This window comes from Mangifera indica, chromosome 15 (genome assembly GCF_011075055.1).
Source record: "Mangifera indica cultivar Alphonso chromosome 15, CATAS_Mindica_2.1, whole genome shotgun sequence".
NCBI lineage: Eukaryota > Viridiplantae > Streptophyta > Magnoliopsida > Sapindales > Anacardiaceae > Mangifera > Mangifera indica.
In genome coordinates this window covers 12,546,057-12,572,828 of record NC_058151.1, presented here as the reverse complement: position 1 = coordinate 12,572,828, position 26,772 = coordinate 12,546,057, and the positions used below count along the sequence as shown (strand labels likewise).

The 26,772-nt window shown below is 34.2% G+C and overlaps 4 protein-coding genes and 1 pseudogene across 7 annotated transcripts; 3 read left to right on the top strand and 2 right to left on the bottom strand.

Annotated features, from left to right (window-relative positions):
- Positions 1-2,877: 2,877 nt before the first annotated feature.
- On the top strand, positions 2,878-5,480 carry LOC123198264 (cytochrome P450 85A-like). The gene is made up of 9 exons (XM_044612941.1): positions 2,878-3,213; positions 3,404-3,725; positions 3,816-3,965; positions 4,061-4,306; positions 4,385-4,471; positions 4,556-4,634; positions 4,928-5,034; positions 5,123-5,247; positions 5,314-5,480. Exons 1-9 carry the CDS (start codon positions 3,023-3,025, stop codon positions 5,399-5,401), a joined length of 1,395 nt encoding a protein of 464 aa, XP_044468876.1. The 5' UTR covers positions 2,878-3,022; the 3' UTR covers positions 5,402-5,480.
- Positions 5,481-8,506: 3,026 nt separating this feature from the next.
- On the top strand, positions 8,507-10,893 carry LOC123198266 (UDP-arabinopyranose mutase 1). The gene is made up of 4 exons (XM_044612942.1): positions 8,507-9,122; positions 9,726-9,976; positions 10,062-10,230; positions 10,359-10,893. The coding sequence occupies exons 1-4, from the start codon at positions 8,766-8,768 to the stop codon at positions 10,683-10,685; spliced, it is 1,104 nt and encodes a 367-aa protein (XP_044468877.1). The 5' UTR covers positions 8,507-8,765; the 3' UTR covers positions 10,686-10,893.
- A 284-nt stretch (positions 10,894-11,177) lies between these two features.
- Positions 11,178-17,116, bottom strand: LOC123198201 (probable tRNA (guanine(26)-N(2))-dimethyltransferase 2). 4 transcript variants are annotated; one of them, XM_044612859.1, is made up of 12 exons: positions 16,694-17,116; positions 15,587-15,886; positions 15,380-15,467; positions 14,399-14,538; positions 14,010-14,149; positions 13,827-13,932; positions 13,559-13,647; positions 13,338-13,446; positions 12,775-12,987; positions 12,187-12,381; positions 11,916-11,993; positions 11,178-11,648 (listed from the first exon to the last, which is right to left on the bottom strand). In XM_044612859.1, exons 1-12 carry the CDS (start codon positions 16,937-16,939, stop codon positions 11,397-11,399), a joined length of 1,956 nt encoding a protein of 651 aa, XP_044468794.1. In that variant the 5' UTR covers positions 16,940-17,116; the 3' UTR covers positions 11,178-11,396. The 4 variants fall into 4 exon arrangements, with proteins under 4 accessions (XP_044468794.1, XP_044468796.1, XP_044468795.1 ...); XM_044612861.1 differs by having other exon boundaries at positions 13,860-13,932; positions 16,694-17,113; XM_044612860.1 differs by having other exon boundaries at positions 14,417-14,538; positions 16,694-17,113.
- A 1,841-nt stretch (positions 17,117-18,957) lies between these two features.
- Positions 18,958-20,208, bottom strand: LOC123197375 (scarecrow-like protein 3). Its single transcript, XM_044611641.1, has one exon. It carries the CDS (start codon positions 20,206-20,208, stop codon positions 18,958-18,960), a length of 1,251 nt encoding a protein of 416 aa, XP_044467576.1.
- An 877-nt stretch (positions 20,209-21,085) lies between these two features.
- On the top strand, positions 21,086-23,976 carry LOC123197508 (annotated as a pseudogene).
- Positions 23,977-26,772: the final 2,796 nt, after the last annotated feature.

Genomic DNA, 26,772 nt, shown 5'->3' with positions numbered 1-26,772 from the left:
CTTCTTTAATGCTTGCTACAGCCAAAATTTTTAATATTTCTGGACCATTTTCTGCACTCATTTGAACTACGATATACTATATACGATACGATATGATATATGTAAAAAATGATACGTATTATAAGATATATAAAATTAAGAAGATATAGTAAATGTATCATATATACGATATATATTATCAATATGGATTGATATATTTTTTAGAAAAATTAATTATATAATAGAAGTGTATATGAGAATTTTTAAAATCTCAGTAGTATTTATGATATTTTTTAAAATGATAATATATTATTTAAAATTTTTTATTATTTTATTTTTAAAAAATTATATCATATGATACGATACAATATAATACTCGATACATGATATAATACAGTATTTGATATATAATATGAAAAATTAAGTTTTTTATACAAAATACGATATATAATTCAACTATCATAACAATGAATCAATTGAGCTCCATCCCTCTAACAATAGAGGTAGGGTTGGATTCGAGCCGAGCCGAGCACGGCTCGGTTCATATAAGGGAGCCTCAAGCTTGGGTAAGAAAGTTACTCGTTTTTCGTTTTCAAAACGACATCGTTTTGTATAAAAATTTAAAAAAAAAATCTATCGAGCTAGCTCAAGCTTGGCCAAGCCCAGCTCGTTTCGGGCTCGACCGAGCCGAGCTAGCTCGGCTCGAGTCCAACCCTAAATGGAGGGCCAAAATGTTCACCATGGTTTTGTGTTTGTTGGTTTAAAGAGAATTAGGCTCGAGCTCGAGCTGGCTCGACTCGAGTCCAGCCCTAAATGGAGGGCCAAAATGTTCACCATGGTTTTGTGTTTGTTGGTTTAAAGAGAATTAGGATTGTTTATGATTTAAGTTATTTAGGTATTTGTGGGAATATATGATTTTTGTATTAATTTGTATTGTGTGATCCAACTTTCCCTTGCAAAAAAATACACAAGAATTGCACGAAAGGATTGTCTAGTTGTAGCATAAGCAAGCAACTTGATTTAGGATTGTTCCTAAATGTTCACCATGGTTTTGTGTTTGTTGGTTTAAAGAGAATTAGAATTGTTCCTGATTTAAGCTATTTAGGTATTTGTAGGAATATATGATTTTTGTATTAATTTGTGTTGTGTGATTCAACTTTCCCTTGCAAAAAAAATGCACAAGAATTGCACGAAAGGATTGTCTAGTTGTAGCGTAAGCAAGCAATTAGTCTTGCAAGTAACATAAAACGAACAGATATATCATTTTCTCACAATGATAATAAAAGTCCTTCTATCCAAAAACCATGAGTAGAGTGAATTTCGACAATTTTATGACTGGTTAACTACATTTCATCTCAATTTTTTACTATTACAAGATAGCGATCATCTCCTACTATTACATACTAACACAATTATTTTTAATTTCTATGTGATAACACAATCAATATATTCTATTTAAGTATTATATCTATTTATGCAACTATCTCCTTCTCTTATTGTATAAATACAATATTATACATATAGAATTGTATAGAGGTATAAGTACTACATTTTTGTATCTTAAATCACTAGTCTGCCAAAATTTCTTCTAAAAAGTTAATAACATAACAGTGAATATAAGATTCTGATTAAACTACTTTAAAAACCTAATTGAGTTATTGGTTATATCTTTAATTTATCTCTTATTGATGAAATTCTTACCATCAACGATTTATTTCACCAACTAGCAATCACACAAATGTATTATGTTCAATTTAAACTCAAATAAGAAGAGAATATTGTTATAAATTAAACAATATGATCAATCTTAAATTACCTGCAAATTTCGAGATTTAAAGCAAGTTTAGGTGGTCATGTTATGGCAAATTCTTTTTCCAATTAAGTGGAGAAAAAGGTGAAGGCTTTCTCTATAAACATACTAAAACAAAACTCCAAATGTTGTATGCTGTTAAGTCAAATGATGTGATTAGCACAAGCTAATCCAGTTAATCATTGGAGCTTAATCAGATTAAACATGGAAGAAATTAATAAGAACAAGTCCCTTCTTCAATGAATGTGACTGAGAACAAGTGAGCAAAAATGGGGGAATCTAGTTCCATGGTGTAGTTTGAGAAGAAACAGTCAAAGAAGTCAATAGCATAGCACAGAATTGTACATTTCTGGGAATCAAAATTCACAGTTCCCCCTGCTACAAATTGCAAGAAAGGGGCAGTTGGGATTATCTTTTTAGTATTGAACCGATTATATCAAATAAATAAAATTAATTTTATTAAATAGGTGAATTCTTAGGTCTTAACCCCACAACCATTGCATCATCAAAGGAATTTATAAAAGTGAAATCTTATTATTTTGTTATTCAAACTATCTTTGAAGAAACTTTTATCTATCTCTCCTCTTACTCACATGGTAGCCAAGAGGGTGTCTTTTAGTGAGTTTTTGTAATTCCTTGAAGGCAGATCTTGTTGACAGACATGTGAAGGCCCGGAAATTGTATTGCTTTTTGGTAAGGTCCAATAGGGTGGCGTGCATGTGCTTCTTTCACAGATACCTTTTAACTCATCTCTTAAATAATCACTTCCTTTTTCCAACTAAATTTCTTAAACAAAGCAAATAATGCCCAAATCGTCATTTTTCTTGTAAAAACAATTCATGGCTAACGTCTTGAAGAATGAGCTGGTTTGAATCATTAATTAAGCAAGTGCAGTTGGGTGGGTAAGTCAATTTACTAAGTTAAAAACTGTTTATAGTACTACGATACAAACCAGATTTTGTCATTTAAACTTCTGAGTAAGCCTTTATTACATTGCTTGAGGTCCTAGAGTAGGGTCACTTCCTAGTAGGGCGCATGGTTTGGAATTATGCGTGCTGTGGCTTCTCTCTCTCTCTCGCTCTCTTTTTACATTTGGGCAGTTCAAAGGGGAGCTTTATGGCTATATATGTACATACTTTCTGGCTAAGTTAGAGCTAGGACATAAGCCCATACCATTTCCTGTTGTCTGTGTAGTGGGCTCTCTTTGCAGTAAGCTTCTTCTTGGAAGCATCAATGGCTGTTTTCATGGTGATTCTTGCTCTCATCTTCTTCATGCTTTCTGCTTGCACTGCTTTGTTGAAATGGAATGAGCTCAGATACAGAAAGAAAGGTCTTCCTCCTGGTACAATGGGTTGGCCTATTTTTGGTGAGACTACTGAGTTTCTTAAACAAGGTCCAAACTTCATGAAAAACCAGAGAGCAAGGTGATTGTTTTTCAAGTATTTCAGATTCTCCTTTCTAGCAGAGCCTCCTGTTTGAGCTTAACCCTCAATTTTGGGATGTCATTTAGACTATCATGGAGGTTCTTCTTGTAAATTTGACTTACAAACATATGTAATATGTATTATTGGTTTCTTAAAATAGTTGTTTTTACACGAACTATTTTCTTCACAGGTATGGCACTGTTTTCAAATCCCACATTCTGGGTTGTCCTACAATTGTGTCAATGGATCCAGAGCTGAACAAATACATCTTAATGAATGAATCAAAAGGCCTGGTTCCTGGCTACCCTCAATCCATGCTTGATATCTTAGGCAAATGTAACATTGCAGCCGTTACTGGCTCCAGCCACAAATACATGAGAGGAGCATTGCTTGCTCTCATCAGTCCCACCATGATCAAAGACCAGCTTTTGCCAAAAATCGATGCCTTCATGAGAAGCCATCTCGGTCATTGGGATAACAATATCATTAACTTACAAGACAAAACCAAGGAGGTTAGTTTAATGATAAAAAATATTACAAGTTTTGATCTTTTTTCCCCCCGCGATTTTATTCTCATTTGTTTTTTCATTTTTTGAGCACAGATGGCGCTTCTTTCTTCACTTAAGCAGATTGCCAGTGTGGAATCTAGCTTGATATCTCAGAAATTCATGCCTGAGTTCTTTAAGTTGGTTTTGGGAACTCTGTCGCTGCCAATAGACCTGCCTGGCACAAACTATCGTCAAGGGTTAGATGTAAGTTATCAGAAGTTTTCCCATTTCTATTTTTGGTATTTCATACAAAGTTTTGGATTTATCTGCAATGATTTTCTGATGGTCTGTTTTTACAGGCAAGGAAAAATATTGTATCCATGTTGAGACAGTTGATAGAACAGAGAAGAGTTTCTCAAGAGACCCACAAAGACATGCTTGGTTACCTAATGAGAAGTGATGAAAATAGATACAAATTAAGTGATGAAGAGATTATAGATCAAATAATCACTATTTTGTACTCTGGTTATGAGACTGTGTCCACTACTTCAATGATGGCTGTCAAGTATCTCCATGATCATCCAAGAGTCCTTCAAGAGCTAAGAGTAAGTTTAATGGCAATTTTGTTTGTTGAAAATGTTGCATTTTTGTTTGCCTGAGTAATTTTATGAACTTTTTGGTAGGAAGAACATTTGGCAATCAGAGAAAGGAAAAGGCCAGAGGATCCAATTGAATGGAATGACCTTAAATCAATGAGATTCACTAGAGCGGTAAGAAAACTGTTTTCCCTTTAGCAAAAAGATTATTACTTGTTCTTTCTGTAAAATATATTTACAATGGTTTTTCACATGCAGGTGATCTTTGAGACCTCAAGATTAGCTACAATTGTTAATGGGGTTCTGAGGAAAACCACAAAAGAAATGGAACTCAATGGTGAGTCTAGCTAGCTAGCTCTTTCAGTGTTTTTGGGCTCAAGAAGCTGTCTTGCAGCTATTTTCAGAGCTTTTTGAACAAAACCAACACGGAGTTTCAGCATATCATTCATGGATTTGAGATCATTCTTCATAGTGGACCTCACCCTATCATGATTTACTTTACATACCTACCAATCCAGCTGGACCAGTCCATTGATGACCCACTTCTTGTTTAAATGATTTTTGACAAGATATGGAGCTTTTTGAAGAAAAGAATGTTTAAATAACAGCTTGCCTTCTTTGTTTTTCCAGGATATGTCATTCCAGAGGGATGGAGAATTTATGTATATACGAGAGAGATAAACTATGACCCTTACTTACATCCAGATCCATTAGTCTTCAACCCCTGGAGATGGCTGGTTGGTGTCCAAATAATTGTGTTTAAATGTGAAAGAAGACTATAAATTTCCCATCAAGTGATCAAGTTTGTTTTGTTGACATATGCAGGATAAGGGTTTGGAGCCTCAAAACTATTTGTTTATCTTTGGTGGGGGCACCAGGCAATGCCCTGGAAAGGAGCTTGGAATAGCGGAAATTTCAACTTTCCTTCACTACTTTGTAACAAGCTACAGGTGAGAAACATGGTTTTAGATAATTTGATTGTGTGAAAGCTGATGTAAAATTTGACTTTGTTGCAGGTGGAATGAAGTTGGAGGAGATAAACTAATGAAGTTTCCAAGAGTTGAAGCTCCAAATGGACTGCACATTAGAGTCTTATCTTACTGACTAACCTGTTTATGTACATACAGCAGAGAGAGATTGTAACATATCAAAGAGATTAATAGTATATGATAATTTTCTAACAGATGATGACCATATTTCAACTAAAATTCATCTTTTATTTCTTCTGGTTACACTCCAGTAGAGGCTATTGAAATTCAGTCTGATGCAACTGTAGATGTGGATTGTCTGCAGAATATAGCCCAGCAGCCATGGAAGTCCCCATATCGAAGCCCTAGCCCACAAAAAGCCTTTCTTTTTCTAAAACAGTTGACAGAAGAAATGGAAGATTGTGGCTGGTCATTAGCAAGGCATTGGCCAATTAAGAGTAATCTTCAACTTTCTTCTTATTAATGAAACATGGTGGACTAGAATCTAAAGGGGTTTAATAGATTCATTAAATGGTAAACTTGAATTTCTGTGTCTCTGATTTCAGGACTCTGACATGGCCAAAGCTGGTGATCATGCCATTTTATTTCACATATCTGCTCAAGCTTGAGCTTCTAAAATTGGGTTTAAGTTCAACTCCAATAGAATATAAGCAAAAATTAACTTAAAATCAGTTGAATAAATAGGACTTAAGGCAACTTGATATTGAATTTGATTCAAATCGAATTTGAATGGTTGAATTAATTTAAACTTGGTTTATTAATTAAATCAAATCCAAGTTTTAGTTTGAATTTGAATTATATTGTACAATTCAAGCTTGAATCCAACCCTTCAGGATTTCATTCTATGTGATACAATAATTTCTATGTTTAGGTGTTTCCATTGAAATACAAAATCTATATGTTTTTGGGCACTTTAAACTGATAAATGATGATCTAAGTATAATAATAACTCCTTGATCCATTTTTACTTCAAAATTTTTACCTTTGGACTTTTCATCGAAAGTTTTAATGTTTTACTAATTTTACTAACCCCTCTTTGTCCACACTATAACACTTTCTCACCAAAAAGTAAAACTTTTGTAAAGAAAAAATTCTAAAAAGTGTTAGAATATGAAATTATCATTTTATCTCTAACTATTTAACTTTTCAATATTATCATATTATCTCAAATTAATAAAATTTAAAAAATCCTTTAAATATAAAATTTACGTTAAAACGACCTTCTTCTTTTTTTCTTTCACACACACTCTTTTCTTCTTTAAAACCTAACCAACAATCTCACTTCCGACAAGTTATTTTCAATATTAATTTGACTTTCACAAATATTTCTGATGTTAATATATTTATTTTTTGCTCATTCCCCAATGATATCATCGTTTCCATCTCATTTCACATCTGCAAAATTTGGTAGTATATCCCAAGCCTCGATTTCTTCCTTTCTAGCTTCCTCCAGTGTTAATTATAACTTTCGACAACTCATCCCATTGATATCAACCTTTTGCACCCAATTCAACAGTCACTTTACTCTTAATGATGATGAGATTATAATTGAATGATGACTAAGGTTTCAAGGGTGTTAATGCATGTTTTCAAACTTGTTAAAAGGGTAAATTATGATGTTTAAAATATGAGTTTAATTTGTACAACGGTTACTTATTAATTTTTAAAAAATTTATAGATGTTGTAGTTACTATTTTTGTATATTATTAATTTTTTATTAACAGAGTTTGATTTAAAGTGAAAAAAAGTAATATTTATGCTATCAAGAGTGAAAAATTGTCTTTTGTGTAAACCTTAGGCGGGAACTTGTAATTTATTTTTCAAATTGTTAGTAAACTAATACACTACTTCAACCAATCAATCATGATGAAGACAAAGATTTACGTTATATACAAATAACAATTTGGGTATTAATGATATATCACTGGATAATTAATATTATTTTATACTTAATTCAAAATTATTTAATTTTATAGTGATATATCATTATTATTATTCAAAATTAACATTCATTATCAGTGTATATAAATATTTTTAAGAGGTTGAGTCAAACCATGAGAAGTTAGGCTCATGGGGGTATGCCTCGTTGGTTGTGCGAGAGGAAAACGATATAAATTTTAAAAATAATAAATATATATTACAATAGGTTAAGTCAAATCTATCGTTGGTTGTTTGAGGTTGAGCCAAATCATGAGAAGTTAGGCCCATAGGGGTATGCCCCGTTGATTGTACGAGAAAAAAATGATATAAATTTTAAAAATAATAAATATATATTACAATAGGTTCAATCTGCCAAAAGCCTACGAAAACACACGATCAAAAGACCCTTAATTGTGCTTCCAATCTTGTCATGTCATGAGGAACAAAGCTTGAAAAGTCTGCCTTTTAGAGAGTCATGACCCAACACAATTTGTGGATACAATCCAATACGATCACATTGGTCTTTTAATGCACATAAATTTATAGGAACTATCCTTTAGTTGACCAGAAGTAAGCAGGAAGGAAGGAATTGACCCAAATTTAAAAAGCCCTTTAACGTAGATCGCAGTCAAAGGGCGCACACACTAGTAGTAATAAAAATAATTTAATTTTCTTTAAACAAAAGCCAACCAAAATAAAATATCTCTAATAAATAAATTATCATTAATGGTAAATAAATTAATAATAATAATTAATATTTTTAAAATTAAATTAGATCAGTTAGTTTGATCTTTTAAATTATAAATCAGTTTAAAATTTGATCCAATTTTATAATTTGATCTGATTTACATATAAATATTGATTTGTTTAAAATTTAATTAAATTCGTAGAACTTGTCGAACAAGAAAAATTATTTAAAATTAATAAAATCATATTTATATAATATTATACAATTTTTGTTTTATTTAAATTTTAAAATATTATAATTTATAATATTTTAATTAAGTTAATAATAAATTTTATAATTAGTTTTTCTTTTTGTCAATGTAACGATATATTAATATATTAAAAATTATATTTTATATATTTTATTTAAAAAAATATAAATATTTGATATTATTTAAAAATATAAAATAATTAGATAATAAATTAAATTAATTAGTTATTTAATTAAATTAATTAAACCGAAAACTAATAAAGTAATTAGTTCAATAATTTCAAAAATATTAATAATAATAAAAGGCAAATTGCTTTTCGAACTTAACAAAAAAGAATTGCTTTTCGAACAAAAAAAGTGAAAAGTCATCACTCTTCAGTCTTCTCCCCCTAAAGCCCGGCATCGTTTGCTTGAAGAAGTCTGCCTTTACTGCACCACCACGAAAGCCAGACACGTCTCCTCTTTTCCCCTTCCTTTGTGCCACTCATCTCGCTTCTCACGTGCCCACCTCTTGACCCTCTCTACTCTATATAACAATATCAATACTCTCCCTTTGCAACTCCACCTTCGTTTATTTCTTCTTTTGTCTTTATTTTGTCTTTCAATTCAATTGCTAATAAAAATGATGGCCCCATTGGAGTGTGCCACCGCGGCTGAAACAGCAGCCGTGCCTAAGGGAGCTCCTCTGTTGAAAGATGAGTTGGATATTGTGATACCCACCATCAGGAACCTTGATTTCTTGGAGATGTGGAGGCCTTTTTTTCAGCCTTACCATCTTATCATTGTTCAAGATGGTGACCCTTCGAAGACCATCAAGGTCCCTGATGGTTTTGATTATGACCTTTATAATCGTAATGATATTAACAAGATTTTGGGGCCTAAGGCCTCTTGCATTTCCTTCAAGGACTCTGCTTGTAGGTGCTTTGGATACATGATCTCCAAGAAGAAGTACATATACACTATTGATGATGATTGCTTTGTAAGTTGTTTCATTTATGTTCTTTTGGCTTCTGGGGTTTTTATCTTGTGGCTAAAGTTTGGATCTTTGATAGAAATTTAATTTCTTGATAGGTTGATTTTTATGGATTTTTTCTTTTAATGTTCTAGTTTAGGCTAGATCCATATTGGTAAAGCAAATGCAGGGTCAAAATAACAAGATTTGCGAGTTTTAAGGATTTACATTTGATCATGTGCATTAAAAATTTCTTCTTGCTGCCTTTGTTTTGGATTTGACATTTGCAGATGTGTTTTTTTTTTTCGCCTGAATTATTTTGTGTGATTATGTCAGTTTGTTGCTTAATATTATTAGTCTCTAGCTTGTACATTTTGGTCATCAGCTTTGGATGGTCAAGAGATGAGACATCGCAATGTATCTATGGATGTTGCCATAATGTCAAATGATTTTGAATCTTGTTTTGTTCTGTCTTGTTAGTTTTATTCATATTTAATCCCTGTTGAATCAGTTAACTAATATTTTAAGGTCTTCCTCTTATAAGATTCTCATATTTTAATCCAACGATTGTGTTTGGTGAACTATGGATAACTTCCATTAATTCATTTCTGTTGCTCTTTTGATACTTAGGTTGCCAAGGATCCAACTGGCAAGCCACAAAATGCACTAGAGCAGCACATCAAGAACCTTCTCTCCCCTTCAACTCCATTTTTCTTCAACACTCTGTATGATCCCTATAGACAAGGAGCAGATTTTGTCCGTGGATACCCTTTCAGTCTCCGTGAGGGTGTGCCAACTGCTGTTTCTCATGGCCTCTGGCTCAACATTCCTGACTATGATGCACCTACACAGCTAGTGAAGCCTGTGGAGCGGAACGCGAGGTATGTAAATGCTCATTTGCAAGAAGACTTAAAATTCAGTTAAACTAGTCTCAATATTATGCTTATTACACTTACAATTAACCAGGTTTGTGGATATGGTTTTGACCATTCCTAAGGGCACCTTGTTCCCCATGTGTGGTATGAACTTGGCTTTTGACCGTGATCTTATTGGCCCTGCAATGTACTTTGGTCTCATGGGCGATGGGCAACCAATTGGACGATATGATGATATGTGGGCTGGCTGGTGCATCAAGGTTTGTTGCATTCATCTTTTTTCTCAATTATTATTGACAATAACCCCAGATTCTATACAGCATTTGACCTAGACATCAAGTTTGCAAAGTCACAAGTGATTAACCAGCTGCATATTTTGATTGCATAGGTGATATGTGATCATCTGGGATTGGGAGTCAAGACGGGTCTGCCTTATATCTTCCACAGCAAAGCAAGTAATCCCTTTGTGAACCTAAAGAAGGAGTACAAGGGCATTTTCTGGCAGGAAGAGATCATCCCATTCTTCCAAGCTGTTTCCCTTCCGAAAGAATGCACCACTGTGCAGAAATGCTACATTGAACTGTCAAAGCAGGTGAAGGAAAAGCTGAATAAGGTAGATCCTTACTTCGACAAGCTAGCTGATGCCATGGTCACATGGATTGAAGCTTGGGATGAGCTTAACCAGCCAAAAGCTGAGGCCAATGGCAAAAAGTAGAAAATTTTTTATTACCAGCAAACGACAGTATAATTTTTTTATACTTAGGAAGTGGTTTGAGTTTATAGTCGATGCTGTATTCTTTTCCCTTGCGCACTTTTGACACCAATTTGGACCTACATTTCGATATACAGATTGGCTATTTGTTTGTTTATTTCATGCTATGAACTCATAGAAATAAATCATATATGGTTGAGTTACCCTTGAATTTGGTTCTTTGTTTGTCAGTTGTGTTGGATATCAATTTTGAACAGAAAAATGATAAAAAGCCAAATTGACTCTAAAAACAGGCTTATTTGTCATCGGCTTGCCAGTGCCACTGCTAGTTTCAGAAAAAGCTAAGATTGTCATGTGGGAAAAAATTTTGGGGTTGACATTTCACTGTTTCTATTCTTTCTATTTGTTCATTTTCTGGTGGAACTTGAAGTTTTGAACTGAGAAAACCAGATTAAAGCCAATATTAGTCATAAGAACATGGAACTTTTTGTAACATGCAAGAATCTCTAAGTTGTTATTAATAATAAATAGAAGACAAATTATATACCTCAAAAATAACATCTTATTACATTTAACTTCAATTCAATGAAATCCTTAAGTTACATATTCCAATCAAAACTCAAACTGCCAAAATTTTGCCTCTGTAGTCACCAGAGAGTTGCTCAAATTCAGAAGCACAGGTTGAGTGACACACTGACATGAAACAATTTCACTTCAGGAACTCGGGGTTGGATCCTCACTCTTCTGAGCCTCCATTTTCTGGCGCTTGGCATGGGGATTTTCACTGTCTTCAAGGTTCAGATGTCCAGTTACTACCTCTGGACCCAGAAGAGAGATGTGCTTGGTTGTGATTTGTCGACCAGCTCTGAGCTTAGGGCCCCAGTGCCTTTCAGGGTTTGGAAGGAATCGAACGACTTTCTTGGCTTGTGCCTTGCTAAAGGATGCAACAGCTCGAGCGAAATTGGCCTGTTCAAAGGAATTAAACAATGAGATCAAACTTTCAGCCTCATGCTGGGTTTAAAGACTTACTTGCCTACCCAAACGATAAAGCAAGAAAAATCTTAGCCCTATGCCCATAGTGACTGCAATCATGCATGCAATGGTGTGTGCGGAATGCATATATGTGCTGTATATATGAATATGTGTAGGTGATGAGTGCAAATTTAATCTATGCAACAAAAAGAATAGAAGTCATGTGCATGAATCCAAAACTACCACTGTTTAAACATATACCTGAAGAACTGGTTCCTTGGCAAGTATGACACTCCCTGGCTGATCAGGTGGTTGAGCTTTTACAGGATGATTTTTGACCTACATAAACAGGAAAGGAAAGATGACAGATAAGATATATTGCCACTTAAATTACCTAGCATAAACTAGAAGCTGCACATGCACAAAAACAATACATTGGAGCCTCAATCAGTTGTGAATTGCTTGAACCATCAAGGGCATATAACTCAGTAAAAGGCTAAGAAAAGGGTGAGGTTTGAAAGGGAATCCTTACCCAGCAACGCATTATGTCCCAAATGACATCCATGGGAGCATCTGACTTGAGCCCCAGTGGATTCACATGGGTTCCAGAGATATGATAGCCTGCATTGATCACAGCAGAGCGGAAGATTACCGCAGAAGGAGAAGTGCATTTTAGTGTTGCACAGAGGTTGTGCAGACTCAGAAAGAGAGGAACATCAGGCAACTCCTGCAAAAAGTTTGAACGATATGAGCAACCATCTGAATATCTTTACAGGAAATCAGGACTCACAAAGCCATGATCAAGAACATATGACAACTACAAAATTCAGATACTCATCTGACATTCTATAGTATGTCTCTGAGAAAAATAGCATCTCTATACTCTAAAACTTCATTTGGCTGATCTTTTACCTCAGTCCAATTTTTTTTAATACAATGTGTCAAATGCTTTGGATGGGACACACATCTATCATATAATGCTACAATAAGAAACATTCATGGTACAAAGTAAGCTTCCAAGGAGAAAAATTACAATGATTTATTGCTTGTTGATCCTGCACACTTGTTGAAAATATGATATCAGGTGGGAAAAAACAAAGATAAGGAAAATAAGGCACACCTCTGAAATTGTAGTCAATACAGCAGAGATGCGATCATAAGCAGGATATCGATCCTTCATAGAATTCACATCTACTCGCATGGAAGTTACCCAATCTTGATCATGAATGGGTGCAGACCATATTGGTCCCCCCATATTGAATTTCTTCCCACAGTGACTGCACAATTGAGGAACAGCAGGACCGAACCCAGGTAGATATCTTACACTGTTATTCTGAGGGGAAAGCCATGCAACATCAGAAGGCAACATCAGAACAACACACAAATATCATTAAAATTAGAAATTGAAACCATTGATTCAGAACATTGTCACATGTTGTTTGAAGGTGATAGAACAACCATGCATCTATCATCAAAAGAATTCGTCCCTTGCTTGCAAGGACATATTCTTCAATGTTTTATATATCCATGCTTCTTTATTGGTTTCAAGTCATGATTATGATGAACGTGTCAAGGATAAATCAGAACACCAATCTGATTTCGGTCATCCAAAATAAGTGCATGGTTTCAAGCTATGAACTTTTCAATGACAAATAACCAGACAGAATAAATTTGGAGGCTTACCTTGTTGGAGGCCGTCCGGCCAATAGGCTGGAGATGAAAGGAATCACAACCAGTGCACTGGTATACGTATGAGAGTTTGAGGGGAGTATTCTTCATCGCACTAGCAGAACTGCATCAGATAAATTTTGTTTTCACTTAAAAAAACATAAAAATATTATTTATTCTAGTATGTATACCAATATTACATGCCCCATCTCAATTACTATAAGTGGACCACTTACGTGAAAATTCGAACAAAGACTCGAACATAGAAATCCATCTGAACAGATAACACAGGAACAATGTATCGCTTGTACCGATTTGCATGGCTCTGCATTCAAGAAAGAAAGAGAATGAATATTATGTGAATGTAAAAATTATAAATCTATACTAAACTATACATAACATCAGAAAAAATCATGACTTTCACTTTTTCTGACAAATCCAAGATGAAGAAAAAGTCAATTAAATAAACAAAGGTTTTAAACATGGGTAACTGTCACAGATTACCACAGGGGACTGTTGGTAGATTAGTAGAAGTACCTCAATACATGCTAGGAGGATCCTCAAAGCCATTTCATGGCAATATTTCCCTTTCAATGGATATGACCCATACCTAATTGCAAGCAGTCCATAAATAAGTCCAGAAATCTAGCAACACATTTCAAGCAAAGTAGAGGGAATATAACTTACTTGGAGTAGCAGACCTCCCCATTACCCCCACAAAGCACAGCCATATCAGTTGCTGTACACATCAACATGCCTCCGTCAACAACAGATTGAACTGCAGAGTCCAGAAAAATTGAAGGTGAACCATAAGGATCAAGATCAACCTGAAAAAGCATTTACAGATAATGAGTATAAACATCACTGCTTCTGAAAAATGTTATTCAAATTATAAAGCAGAGAAAAATGTTTAGCAGTTATGAATTCTGGTCATACGTCTAAAAGTGGAAAAATACCCAATTGCTTAATGCTTGACTGGTGCACATATTTTTTTAAATTCCATTTTGGAGTGGAATTTTACAGTAAGTAAATAGATCAGAGGGGTTCACACAAGCGTATAATAGTTTTCAACATACAAAATAGCTTGTGCATACCACATCAAATTCTTTTGGGTGGGTAAGCATATATACACGAGCATCATCAAGTTGTGATTCCACTTTTGAACAGGCAACTGAACCATTGAACTTTATATTTCTCTTACAAGCTTCAACAGACGCTGCAAAAAGGCAAAATAATAATAATAATATAAATCTGTTGACATATTATTTTCTGTACCCAACAAATAATTTGCAACTGTGTTGAAAAATATGACAAATCACTAATCAAAGATGGGACGAAACTCTACTAATGTCATGGGAAAAACAGATGCACAATATAAATTTGTATAAGCGGGAACAAATGCATGCACATGAACGTGTATTTGCACAGGTAGGGCTGGATATAAATCGAACTGAGTCTGAACACCCCTCGGCTCGAGTTTAGCTTGAATAACAAATAGTTTAGCTTGAGTTTGTCAAGCCAATATTAAGGGTGGTTCGAGTTTAGTTCGAATGAAATGGTTTGGTTCTAGTTTGACTCGAATTTATAGCTTATATATGTGGCTCAAATTCGTAGTTTGAATTTATGACTCATTAACAAAACGACATCATTTAATAATTATTTAACATAATTCGAATTGAACCATGAGGCAAGTACGAAAGAAATCAAACCATCTATCCAACTTGCGAGCCAAACTGAGCCGAACTCTCTATAGCTTAAGTTCGGCTCATTCTTAAAACAAACCGAACTTTTTAACTTGAACTCGGTTTATATTTGAAGTAAACGAATTCAAACCGAGCCGAGCCGACTTTCAAGCCCGAGCCAGCTCGATTCAAGTCCAGCCCTATGCACAGGAACCAGAATCTACATGTAATTCTCTGGTCCACTTTATGCAAGATAAAGTGCTTTCTAGATGAAGGAGCTATTTTAACATAAAAAATAATAGAAATAGAGCAAAAGAGAACAAGACAAAAACAGAAACAGCATCTGATACATCATATGGTACATTGACAAACAACCTTTGTCATTGTCTACAGCCACTACTTGACCAAGTCCTTCTACTTCAAGAGCATATCTTAAAGATCTTAATCCAGAAGCTGACAAGGCCTGTGAACTCAGAAAAGAAATAAGAATAGAAGTTAGTTAGCTTCAGTTAAAAGTAAAAATAAAATCTGGAAAATTCAAGAAAAATAACGATGAATATAGAAAGAAGTTCATAGAAGCACCTCAAGAACTCTTGGTGGCTTTAGTTTTCTCAGAATTTTTCTCTCCATGGTCTCGGCAAGTTCTTCTGAATTGTTACATGGTTCATCTTGGGATATCTCTTCAGGCCCTTCAGTTTCTCCATTTGACTTTTCATCATTGACAACAGAATCATTAGCAACTTCTTCTGCAGCAGATTCAGAAGCATCCTTTTCTGACAGCTTTGTTGCTGATGTTCTCTTAGACAACACTGCTTCATGCTCCTGCTTGCGTTTGGATACAAATGCCCTCAGAACAGCAATAGAGATGTCCCTATTGTTGACCTGGTTATAAACGATAAAAAAAAGGTCTTACATCAAAATCAACAATCAAACATAAAGCAATTTACCTTCACAAAGGTTTGACATAAGCAAAGAGATGTTTAGCTGTAGTAAATAAGTCTTTACAAAGTGCAATAACAAACACAGTGAGCAAGATAAAAAAGATTTCTGGTGACAACTAATAACATTCCTGCTACATTCAGAATTTAGAAATGCTTATGCAAAAATAAGAAACACAAGATCCTTAGTTAACATTCTAAGCATTGCAGGAAAAAACATTTCCATAATAAAACTATCCCTAGAAAAAATATATAATTTCAACTTCAGATCTCATGAGCCACAACTAACACTCTTCTCATTTAAGTAAATACTTTGATCTCCCTAGTGACTTTGAAAGAATTAAATAGACGAATTTGCAAATGAATATCCTTCACACTTTGTGAAAAGCTCCTTACAGACAGACCTTGGTAGAGTAGACTGTCAAAAACTTAAGTATAAGAAGATCAAAGAATTTCACATTGGCACAAAGCGTCATTTCAAAATTTTAATACCAGGGTGCTTAAAAAAAAATCCACATCTTAACATCTAAAAACCACATAAACATTACCCTTCAACTTCAACTTCAACTCCTCAACTCAAATCAACGACTTAAAAAGTATCCAATTCAACAATCATAGCTTTCTCACTAAACCTTCAATATATTCAAAAGCTTCAGAAACACATGTCCACCCATAAATCAAAATATTCATCAAAATGAAATAAATAAACAAAACTTTAACAAAAAATCACTAAAAGATAGGATTTTGGGACCTGGGTTTTGTTGTAAAACACTTTATTCTTGGCGTGCATAAGAATCTCCGCCTCTCCTTCTTTGATAATAGTATAATCATTAAGATCCTCCATTGCCATTGCTATTTCCTCTTTTTCATGCACACTCGGTCTACAGAACAAAGATGAACACTGCCAGAAGAAGAACAAAAACCCTTGGCTTTGTTTGGTTCTTCTTGTTGTCAACAGACCCTTTGGTTTTAAAGCTCCTGAAAGCACAACGCACATAAAACTACATAACTTATATCTACATTTATATGCATAGCTATGAAAACCCTATACTGTCTCTGCTAAGAAATTTCTGACAGTTTGAGAATTTTGTTAAACTCTAAATCACCACCCCGAGCACGCTAGAATTTTCTGCTAGGTTTTTGCCAAAACGGGTTGGTTCGTGAGATGAGGTTTCTCAGTTCGGGTCGGATCCTTCGGTTAGGTGAAACTTATCAGAACTATAGGAAACCCATGTGTTTGAATTATTATTAAATGCACCCTCTAGTTCGGGAAATAGGCTATCTCCCATTGCTTTAAGATTTACAGTTACAGTTAACCGACAAAGAGGTAAATTTGTAATTTTAACTTCCGATTGAGGGTTTTTTTGACTTTTCAGTATTCCAAGGAAAACCCTGGCTTTTATTTTTTCTTCTTTTCTTTTTCTTCTCCATTTGTTCATGTTTCCCTCCCCTCTCCTTCCTCCCTTGCTCTTTGAGATATGTCTCCACTGACTTCCTCAGTCTAGATTAGGCCTCTATCAACTAGATAGAGGCCACATCCTACTTGGTGGCTTTGCGAACAAAGTTTAGTTATTAATAGTTGAGTAAGGTCAAATTCAATCTCTCATGACGTAAAAAATCAATAAATCAAACTTTATCTAATATCAAATTAAAAATAAATTTAAATTGAAACAAATTTAAGTTTGAGTTTGTTCGAGTATGACTCAACTCAAGGGTTTTGACAATTTTTAATTGAATTGAATTTGAGTTTGAGTTTAAATTTAATATGATAAGTTGAGCTGAAGTTCAACTTGATATCATATCAATTTTTAAATTTAATTATTTATTTTTAATTTTAAAAAATTATGTTTCTAATAAAAGAAAATGTTAAAAGAAAGTTTAATTGTATTAAAAAAAAAGAAAAGAAAAAGTTTATTTATAATAGGTGAAGTGAGTTATTAGAGTTTCTCTCACTCTATCTGGAAAATTTCAAATTAGATCGAAAATTTATTTATAATAATGAAATCCGTTTTTAAAGTTTATCCTGTGAGATTTTGCACATTATGAACAAATTTTCAATCCAATTTTAAAACTTTCATCTTCTTTATTATAAATAGATCTTTTTACCCCTTAACACAATTAACCTTCTTTAAATGTTTTCTTTTATTAGCAAAATATTATTTGAATTTCTTTAAATTAAAAAAAAATATAGTTAAATTTGAGCTGAGCTTGATAAAACCTTAAAACATATGATTGTTCATTTCTAGTTCGATTAAGTTGAGCTATTAATCAAGTTTTAGTCATTTCGATTCGAATCCAACCTTACAATAAACTATTATATAACCTTTATCAAAGTCAACTTAACATTTCTAGGTTATTTTGTGACTATCATAACACTTCGATGTTTCACAATCATCACGAGACCTTCAAAAGTTTTCATGAGTCTCTTATGATTTCTAGTAGTAGCTGAAAGATCATGAATGATGCCCTAACAACCACCACTTATGTTGATCAAGAGCCACAATTTTTGAAATAATGGAGATTAGGGGTGACTGGACTATTTTGATGTAATTTTATATACAGATAAAATGGTTTTTTTAATCTAAATGAACGTAAATTAATAAAATTCGACATAATGGGGGCTAAGGTTTATTATCAAAACTATTGGGTGCTATTAGTGATTGAAACACAGGGGGTTTACAAAATTTCCTTGGTTATTGAAACATTAAAAATATTAAGATATAACAAAAAATTTTGAATCATGAGTTAAGTTTTTTCTTTTGCCAAAATATATAGATGATTTTTCAATAAATATTATAAAAACATTAAATATGCAAATAACGAATTTTAATATTTCATTATAAGATTTTAAATATTTTAAAAATATATATAATAATAATAATAATAATAATAATACTAAAAAAAAAAATCCTTCACAAAGTAAAATTAAAATTATAAGTAGAGCCATATAAACAAGATTTCATTTCCTTTGGAATGAACTTGACTAAGATTTAACCAAAAAAATAAAGATAATTGCTAACAAGTCCATGCTGAAATTGCATAAAGGGGTCTATCATACCAACAAATCATGAAACTTGCCCTCTCATTTACAATCTTATACCCATCCCTCCCATAGCTCTTCACCATTTGTTCTGCATCTTCCATTGGAATGCACCATAAATGAACTGGCTTGAACCCACTTCTGCCAAACCTAACCATCCATTTCCCATATCTCTCATGCCTCTCTTCCCTCTCCAGCCCTTCATTTGCCACCATATCTTCAATGTCTCTACCAAACATCTCCTCTATAATCAGCCTTTCCTCACAGGCAATTGACCCATATGTCACATCTATTGAGTCAAATATGGCACTGTAATAGTGCAATCCCTCTACAAATCTGTCAACTAATCTGTTCAAGTTATGGTCAGCCTCTTGCTCCACCAAAAAGAACAACTTGGGTGACATTGATTTCACCATTGCTAGAAATTGACCCATTTGCTTAGAATCCTTCACACTGTCATTCTTTTTGGCCCCAAAATGGGCATCAACTCTGTCATCTTCTGCTAATAACACGTGAAGATTTAGTATTGAAATCAAAGCTAATGCTTCTCCTGATCTAACCTTAAGCATGTCAATGGTTAAATCTCTTAAGTTGACATTGATGGGGTGAAATTGAAAGGGCATGTCTAATGCCTCTGCCTCTTTTACAAGCTTGGGGCCTAATTTGTCTAAGGCCTGCTTGTTGCTATTGACACAAGTGACCTTCAAATGGGGAGGCCCATCTGGGAAAGTTGAGCAGCTTCTGATGAGAGGCACCCAAAATTTTGAGTCACAGGAACCCAAATCTATGACATGGATCAACCGCTCTGTAGTCATGAGTTGGTACAAGGTTCGAGCGATGATGGCGTAGGAGAAGCCAAGGTAAGGGAAGGCCTTTGAGAAGAGGGTTCGAGCCCGGTCGGGTTCTTGTTTCGGCTGTGCAGGGTGATGATTTAAGGCCTTATATAGGCCGGGCCAACGCTTGACAAGGCGGATGGCAAGGGCTGAAGCGAAACGGGCTGCAAGACGTTGCATGGAGTCACCAGTCAACGAGGAGAGTGAAGAAATCTGGCGAAGACACTCATCTGCACGGTGAAGGTTGCCAGAGGACGCATGTTTGGCACATGTTAGGAGGAGTTGGATGAGGCGTATGCCTCTTTCTTCAGGTTTTATTGTACTCTCCTGTGGAGTTGGGCAGGGTGACAATGTTAAAGACAATGTCACCTCAGGCCTGGATGATGAATCCATCACTGCTTCAGCTAAGCTTTTGGGAAATGGCTCTATTACATAAATAGCTAGGAGGCAATTTCAGAGGTGGAGTAGGTAAAAGTGAACTGGGAAGTATGCCATTGGAAGTTTCTTAACAGCTCCAAATGAAAGATTACAAAAATTTAAATTGACTTTCTGAACTTTTACCTGGCCCTTCAAAATGGGGAAGTCAATGATCCAGAACCTAAACAAAGATTGGCTAACACATTTCTTTACTGGGGCTGTGTCGTCTGATCTACAATGGATTGAACTTTCTGAGTTCTATATATAGATGCTTCCCAGAAGAGAACAAAGCAAAATGAATATGAATTCCAAGCCTGGTGATGTTATTTTATTTGTATTGTCTCAACCTGTTAGTCAATTATCGATACTGACTTGTATCACAACGTTGAAAACAAAGAGATTTCCATTTAGGATGTGCGCAACTGATTGGCACAAACAGGCCGCCTCCCTGAGCATATATCTTTTTGTCTCTTTGCATGAAGTTGGTTTGAAACTTAAACATAACAAATAAAAAGTCAGGCACTACAGGCCAAAGCTATGGTCACCGCCGCGCAGTGGTGGGGCGCCGGTTCACCCATATAAGAGTTTTAATGGGCTTGATATATATCCCATTTCAGACTTGGTCCATGAACAACCCCGGTAGGTTGGTTAGCTGGCATATTGCCATGAATGTGACATGATTTCAAAGATTTTTTTTCCGCTGCTCTAAGCTTATAGGCGCTTTGTTATCTAATGAAGGGGGTCCAGATTATTATTCACAAACTTCTCTTGCTTAGTAGCAAATTGTGCCTTTCTATTCCGTAACGTTCATTCGTCTCCAAGATAGCTCAAAGGGGCCGAACTAGAAGCCCTTATGGTGGAAGAACGGAGTCCTACAAACAATGCTATGAAGCCTGTATGGTGGAATAATGAACAGGATTTAGAATCTGAAACTCCTTTTCCTCACAGAGAGGGGGACAAATTCAGAGACCTTGATTTGGGCATGAACAAGACGAGTAACACAAGTTTCATCCAGGCTAGAGTTTGGGGTAAGAAAATATTTCAAAAATAGCTTCAAGAGATTGGTAAGACTGAAGGAAAAATTTGATCCTGGTAACTTCGTCAGGCATGAGCAGAGCATTCCCACTCTTCCATTGAATTTGTGATAAAATCATACAAGTTGTCCACCCAAATAATTTCCGATTTTCCAAGTTCTAATGAAATAATGTTTTGTAAAATTCTAGTTTATGTTTTTTTTAACTAATTGCAGTACTTGCCCTGGAGAACAATCTGTTAGACAAAAATTATCTCTAGTTATATCCATCCTCCCATTAAGGATTGCAAAACAATTGACTTAAATCCGGCGTATTTTTCAAAGAATAGTGCAATGACATGTCATCATATGATTGAACAGTTAAAAATTAAAAATAACAAAACACTCAATCACATGATGACATATTATTGTTTATACACAAAATTATATATATAACATTATTATTTTTAAAAACATTAAGGATTGCAAATTGGACACAATCTGCTTCTATATGGCCATCATTAAGATCCACAGCCTCCAACTAAACCCATTTGCAGTGCTAGTTCGAGGGACTGGTAAGAGGGCAATTGACTGTATATTAGTACAAAAACTTGAATTATTATTAGCACCCAAGATAATCTTTCAATAACTAGGTTTTAAACTCTCTAATTTTAATAGTTAGTTTTTTAAATTATGATTTTTTTAAATTTTGTAATATTTATATTTTAGTCACTATCGTATCTCCAAATTACAGTAGTATGACATGAGCAATGAAGCTGGCATTGTAATGCTGCAGTATTTGTTTGTGCAACCCACTTATAGGTTTTTGGATTCTTCGATTTCAACAACTAGTCTTAAAATATAAGATTTTCTGGACCAAGTGATAGACAAATAGTGCCAATTCAATGGTAGGTAGCAACAGTTCTCGACTTATTTTAGTTCTACCTTGAATTAAAAATCCCAAGCATCTTGAAATCCACCACTTTTTCAGCAAAGGAGGCAGCAGTTTGTGAACAGTGCCAGTTTTCTAAAGTTTCTAAAGAAAATAATTAATCAAGATAATGTTCATTTATTGTTAAAATTTTATATTTAACATCTACAGCCAAAACTCTGAATGGTTGAACAGAAGAAACATCTGAAAAGATGATAGCTTCATACAATCTCTTAGTTTTTGGTGATGCTATTAGCTTTTTCACTGGCCATTTCAATTCCAATTCACAAAAACTTTTTGCATTGCCTTTCTGTTCATCCTGATCTTCAATTCCCTTCCTCCCTTGTTTACATTTCAAACACTTCTTCATATAATCAGATCCTTCTCTCTACTGTTCAAAACCTCAGGTTTACAGGGCCTTCAGTACCAAAGCCTGAGTTCATCTTCACGCCTCTGCAAGAATCCCATGTCCAAGCAGCCATTATTTGCTCCAAACAGCTTGGAATTCACATCAGAGTCCGAAGCGGAGGCCATGATTTCGAGGGAATCTCTTATGTATCTGAAATTGAAAAACCTTTCATTGTAGTAGACCTCTCCAAGCTTCGATCATAGATATTGATGATAACAGTGCTTGGGTTCAGGCGGGTGCAACGCTTGGTGAAGTCTCTACTACAGAATTGCCGAGAAGAGCAATATTCATGCTTTCCCTGCCGGTGGTTGCCCAAGCTTAGGCATTGGTGGGCACATCACGGGAGGCGCTTATGGTTTCTTGATGAGAAAATATGGTCTTGGTGTTGACAATGTCCTTGATGCTAAAATTGTTGACGCCAGAGGCAGAGTTCTTGATCGAGCTGCCATGGGGGAAGATCTATTTTGGACTATAAGAGGAGGTGGAGGAGGATCCTTTGGAATTATTCTTTCATGGAAGATACAACTGGTTCCTGTGCCACCAACTGTGACTATTTTTACAATTTCAAGGACCCTGGAACAAGGCGCCACAAAGATCCTTCATAAATGGCTACAGGTTGCACATTCGCTTGATGAGGATCTCTTTCTTAGAGTTCTCATTCAATTGGCCAGTGGTGGCCAAAATCGCAAGAGAACTGTGTCAACCACATACAGTGCTTTATATCTTGGTCGGGCTGAAAGTCTTCTTCAAATTATGCAAGAGAAATTCCCTGGGCTGGGTTTGACTCCAAAAGATTGCAATGAAAGAACATGGATCCAGTCTGTAATTACTTATGCCTTTTTTCCAGGCAACTCTCCTCCGGAGGCTCTGCTTCAACGACAGAATGGATTCAAGAATTATTTCCAAGCCAAATCAGACTTTGTTGAAGAACCCATTCCTGAAACAGTTCTTGAAGGGCTATGGACAATATTATTAGAAGAAGATACTCCATCGATGGTATGGCTACCGTACGGTGAAATAATGAGCAAGATTTCAGAATCAGAAACCCCTTTCCCCCATCGAAAAGGAAACATATTCGAAATCGGCTATGTGGCCGGCTGGCAAGATGGAGACATGAAGAATGCTGCAAAGCACATTGACTGGATTAGGAGGCTTTACAATTACATGACTCCTTTTGTTTCAAAGTTTCACAGTGCTACATATGTGAATTGCAGGGATTTTGATGTGGGTATGAACAGAAAGAGTAAAACGAGTTTCAAAGAAGCTAGACAGTGGGGTGAGAAGTATTTCAAAGGTAACTTCAAGCGACTGGTAAGAGTGAAGACCAAAGTTGATCCTCATAACTTCTTCCGCCATGAGCAGAGCATTCCACCTCTTCCATTGGAATACTGAGATGGCTGGATTCAGTGGTACAATATCGTTAATGCAAATTAATCATGTCCAAGGTTTAAAGTTGTGACTAATGATATAAGAACAACACTATGGGTATATACATAAACAATATGTCATCATCTGATTAGTTGTTATTTTATTTAATAGTGATACGGAGAATAATTTTATTGATGAAATAACAGCTTCTACTTTGTAATTGTAAGCATGATTTTTAACAAAAGTCTAGTCCTCATACAATGTGGCAACATTTTAATTTAAGTTTTCATATGACCTTTCAGGATTTTTAGTGAAAATCTTTCACTAAAAATATAAGTAAATAATATTGCACATATGAACTCCCAAGGGGTAGCTTAAGTGGCAAAAGAGAAAGTTTCATATATAAGAGAATATAAGTTTTCTCTGACAATATATCAAGATCAAACTTTTGATTTATCTAATTCAGTGGTTATGGGGTCAATCAATAGACCTGAGATTTTTTTTGCTTGGACTGGTTGGTTTCTACCCAATGTGATGGTCCGGTTTGGATGGTAAAACCCTCAAATAATTATTGGAAAACTATACAAAGACTAGAAGGATTTTGTTAAAACCATAAAAAAAATCTTAATTCAAAATCAGTCAATCACATAATGACGCACATAAAATGTATACTGACCAAAAGACTTATTCCCACCTAAGTTTTGATGTGTTCCCAAAGTCACACTCATGGAATTTGAAAAACTTAAAATCCCACCTATGACCAAACTACTGTTAAAATTTTTTATTAGAGGTATAGATAAAATCGTTATTTTACTAATAATATTAAAAAAATATAAAATTTATTATATTTTCCTTTTTAAGTTTTAAAAACTAATAACTTTACTCTTACCTAAAGTTTTTTAACTTTGAAAAGTCACAATCCCCCCCCCCCCCCCGGTAAACCTAAGGTTTTTTCCTTCACCCCTCTAGCTACCATCTTTGGTGTCGACGACCTCCCCGCTCCACCCTAAAACATTGGTCGATGCACGATGAGGCATGACAGGCTCCTCTCTCCAGATCTTTTCATCTCCAAAGAGATCAGCGTCTTCGTCTCAACAAAGAGACTTTCTCTTCATTGAAGACGAAGAGATTTGGAGAGGGGAAGTAGTTGTGTCTCGTCGTGCATCGACTAACATTTTAGATTGGAGAGGGAAGGTCATCGACATCAAAGATGGTGGTCGAAGGGGAGAAAAAAAAAACCCTATGTTTGGGAGAAAAAAATATGACTTTTCAAATATAAAAAACTTTAGATAACGGTAAAATTGTTAATTTTTAAAACTTATAGGAAAAATATAATGAATTTTATATTTTTTTAATACTATTAGTAAAATAACGATTTCACTTATACCTCTAATAAAATTTTTTAACAACAATTGGCTTATAAGTGAGATTTTTAGTTTTTCAAAATTTATGAGTGTGACTTTAAAAAAGCATCAAAACTTGAGTAGAAAATAGTCTTTTAGCCAATATATATTTGTTCATGTACTTAAAAAAGGATCACATATTTTTATTGTTTCCATTTTATACCATGGCACTCCACATTTAAAAAAATATGGTTGGTGAGAATGAGACAGTTATCACCAAGTTGGTGCCATTTCCAAATTAAAGTGCATTTAATAATAGATGATCCAATTTGTTGAATTATTGACTATTTACTATAATTATCTTAAGTTGAGTAAATTACAATTTCCCACCTAAGGTTTGACTTAAGAGCCTTTTTACACTCCCACATGACATAAAAAACATTTTTTCATTTAAAATCAAACTTAGTTAATAAAAAGGCAATAAAACTATTTTTACCCATCTTGAGTGCATACTTGATATATATTATCATGTTAATTGGTAATTTTAAATTAACAGTAAAGTCACATTTAATCATATAATGACATATATATAAATATATATTTTTTTTATATACTTAAAGTAAATATATATAGTATTATTCATAAAAAAACTGTATTGGGAATTTAAAATATCATTTTATGTTAGATATTTTATTTTTCAAATTTATCATGTAACTCTAAATATAAAATTTAGATAAAGATATATAATCATATGTTTGAAGGTAAATTGTAATTTTTAAAAATATTAGAAGTGTTAATAAAATTTTTAGGGCGTTTACGAAATTCAAAAAAAGTTTAGGCTTTTTAAAATTATAATATATTCATCAGTAGATTTAAAAATGACAATTATACTCCTAAATAATTAAATTAATTATAATAAATTAGAAGTGTAAATAGCATATTACAGATTATTGTGCTCATAATACTATTTTCAAAAAAATAGGGCAAACATGTAATTTTCAAGCAAGAAAGGAAAAATATTCATTTGCTCCTTGAAAGTTTAAAAAATTATATTTGCATCCTAAAATGTTGTTCACAATTTACTCTTAAAGAGGGGTATCATTGTAATATTTTAAAACTTGATGTGACAACGGTGAGATCGTGAAAGACTAATTTGTAAGTTTTCAAACATATTTAATAGCTAAACTATTATGTTTAAAATATTTTAGTTTGATTTATAAATTTTTTTTTTCAAATTTTATATATGATAAAATTATTATTTTGCCCTTATACCCTTATTTCTTTTAATCAAAGTTTGATTTTGGGTGGTAAAGGTCACTTATGTCATCTAGGGGTGAGAAGTTTTTAGCCAAACCTTGGGTGGGAAACTGTTATTGATGAAGACGTTCAACCGAAAATTGTGAGAGATGTCTGCTCTTCTTGTTATATACCATTTACTCTCAATTATTGCTCAGTCCCTGCAACCACTGAGAAAATC